This window comes from Monopterus albus, unplaced genomic scaffold, assembly GCF_001952655.1.
Source record: "Monopterus albus unplaced genomic scaffold, M_albus_1.0 scaffold285.1, whole genome shotgun sequence".
Classification (NCBI taxonomy): Eukaryota; Metazoa; Chordata; class Actinopteri; order Synbranchiformes; family Synbranchidae; genus Monopterus; species Monopterus albus.
In genome coordinates this window covers 110,286-111,631 of record NW_018128165.1, presented here as the reverse complement: position 1 = coordinate 111,631, position 1,346 = coordinate 110,286, and the positions used below count along the sequence as shown (strand labels likewise).

The window sequence follows — 1,346 nt, the reverse complement described above, 5'->3', positions numbered from 1 at the left end:
TAAGTGTACTTCCCAAAATATGAAACAAACTCTTTTGTGGGTTGCCAGATGTGATTGAGAAAGTCTGCATGTTCTATGGCTTACCCAAGCAAAACTTGAACTTTATTTTTACTTTGCTCTTAATGCAAGACCCTAACTGGGTTGAAGGGTGTTTATGATAAATTACAGAGGAGCAGCTACACAGCAGCTTCACTTGACAGTAATATAAAGCAGCTAAAGAGATGATCAACCTATAAGTTGTTTTTATTACTAACATATTATTGAAAAAAAGTATAAAGTAAAGCCTTAAAGAAGAGTTCATTAAATGTTAACAATGCCACTGGTTAAACTTTCAAAAACTGCCATTTGTCAGAGTGGGACATGGAAATGATGCATGACTTAAAATGAAAAAAAAAGTGAATAATAAATAAAACAAAAAAAAAATTATAGGACCTGATGAGGTTAATAATAAAGATGATGTTGAGGGACACATGCTACATAATCTCTAAGGGCTTCTTGACAAAGTGGGAGGGCAGTGTAAGAAGAAGATAAAATAAACTGTTCACCACCTCAGCCCTGCTCCTCTCCTCCCTGATGGACGACACTTGGGGCTCTGAGCTCTGCTTCCCCAACCTCAACTCCTCCTGCAGACGTCTGCTGCGACCACGCTCTGAGACTCTTCTACTCTACACCCTAGTTGCATCTGCCTCTCTGCTCACTGTGATACTCAATTTGCTTGTCATCATCTCCATCTCTCACTTCCGGCAGCTCCACACCCCGACCAACACTCTGCTCCAGTCTATGGCTGTGTGTGACCTCGGACTGGGGCTGGTGGTGATGCCTGTTGAAGGCATTCGTTACATTGAGTCGTGTTGGATGTTGGGGAGGATAATGTGTGCTCTGTCTCCTTATGTTTATTACATCCAGTCCTCAAGCTCTTTGGGCCACATGGTGCTCATATCCATCGATCGTTATCTGACTATTTGTGACCCGCTGATCTACTCCTCTAAGGTCACTCTGACTAAAGTTAAAATCTGTATCTATCTCTGTTGGACCTGTTCAATTACCTACAATGTGTTACTTCTAATGGACCACTTAGTGCAGCCGGACAGATTCAACTCCTGCCATGGGGAGTGTGTGGTGGTGACAAACCAGAAATTTGCAACTGCAGACTTGTTTATAACCTTTATTGGACCTTGTACTGTCATAGTTGTGTTGTATATGAGGGTATTTGTGGCTGCCCTTTCTCAGATGCGTGTAATTCAGTCACAGGCTGCTGCTACCAAGGCCAGGGCAGCTCCAACTGCTAGGAAATCACAGCCCAAGGCAGCCAGGACTCTGGGGATTGTGATAATTGGGTTTCTATT

At 42.8% G+C, this 1,346-nt stretch overlaps 1 protein-coding gene across 1 annotated transcript in view; it reads left to right on the top strand.

Annotated features, from left to right (window-relative positions):
• Positions 1-500: 500 nt before the first annotated feature.
• Positions 501-1,346, top strand: part of LOC109973226 (trace amine-associated receptor 13c-like) — a 5,019-nt gene continuing 4,173 nt past the window's right edge. The window contains 1 exon segment of the mRNA XM_020622645.1: positions 501-1,326. Coding sequence (XP_020478301.1) covers positions 574-1,326 — 753 coding nt within the window. The 5' untranslated portion in view covers positions 501-573.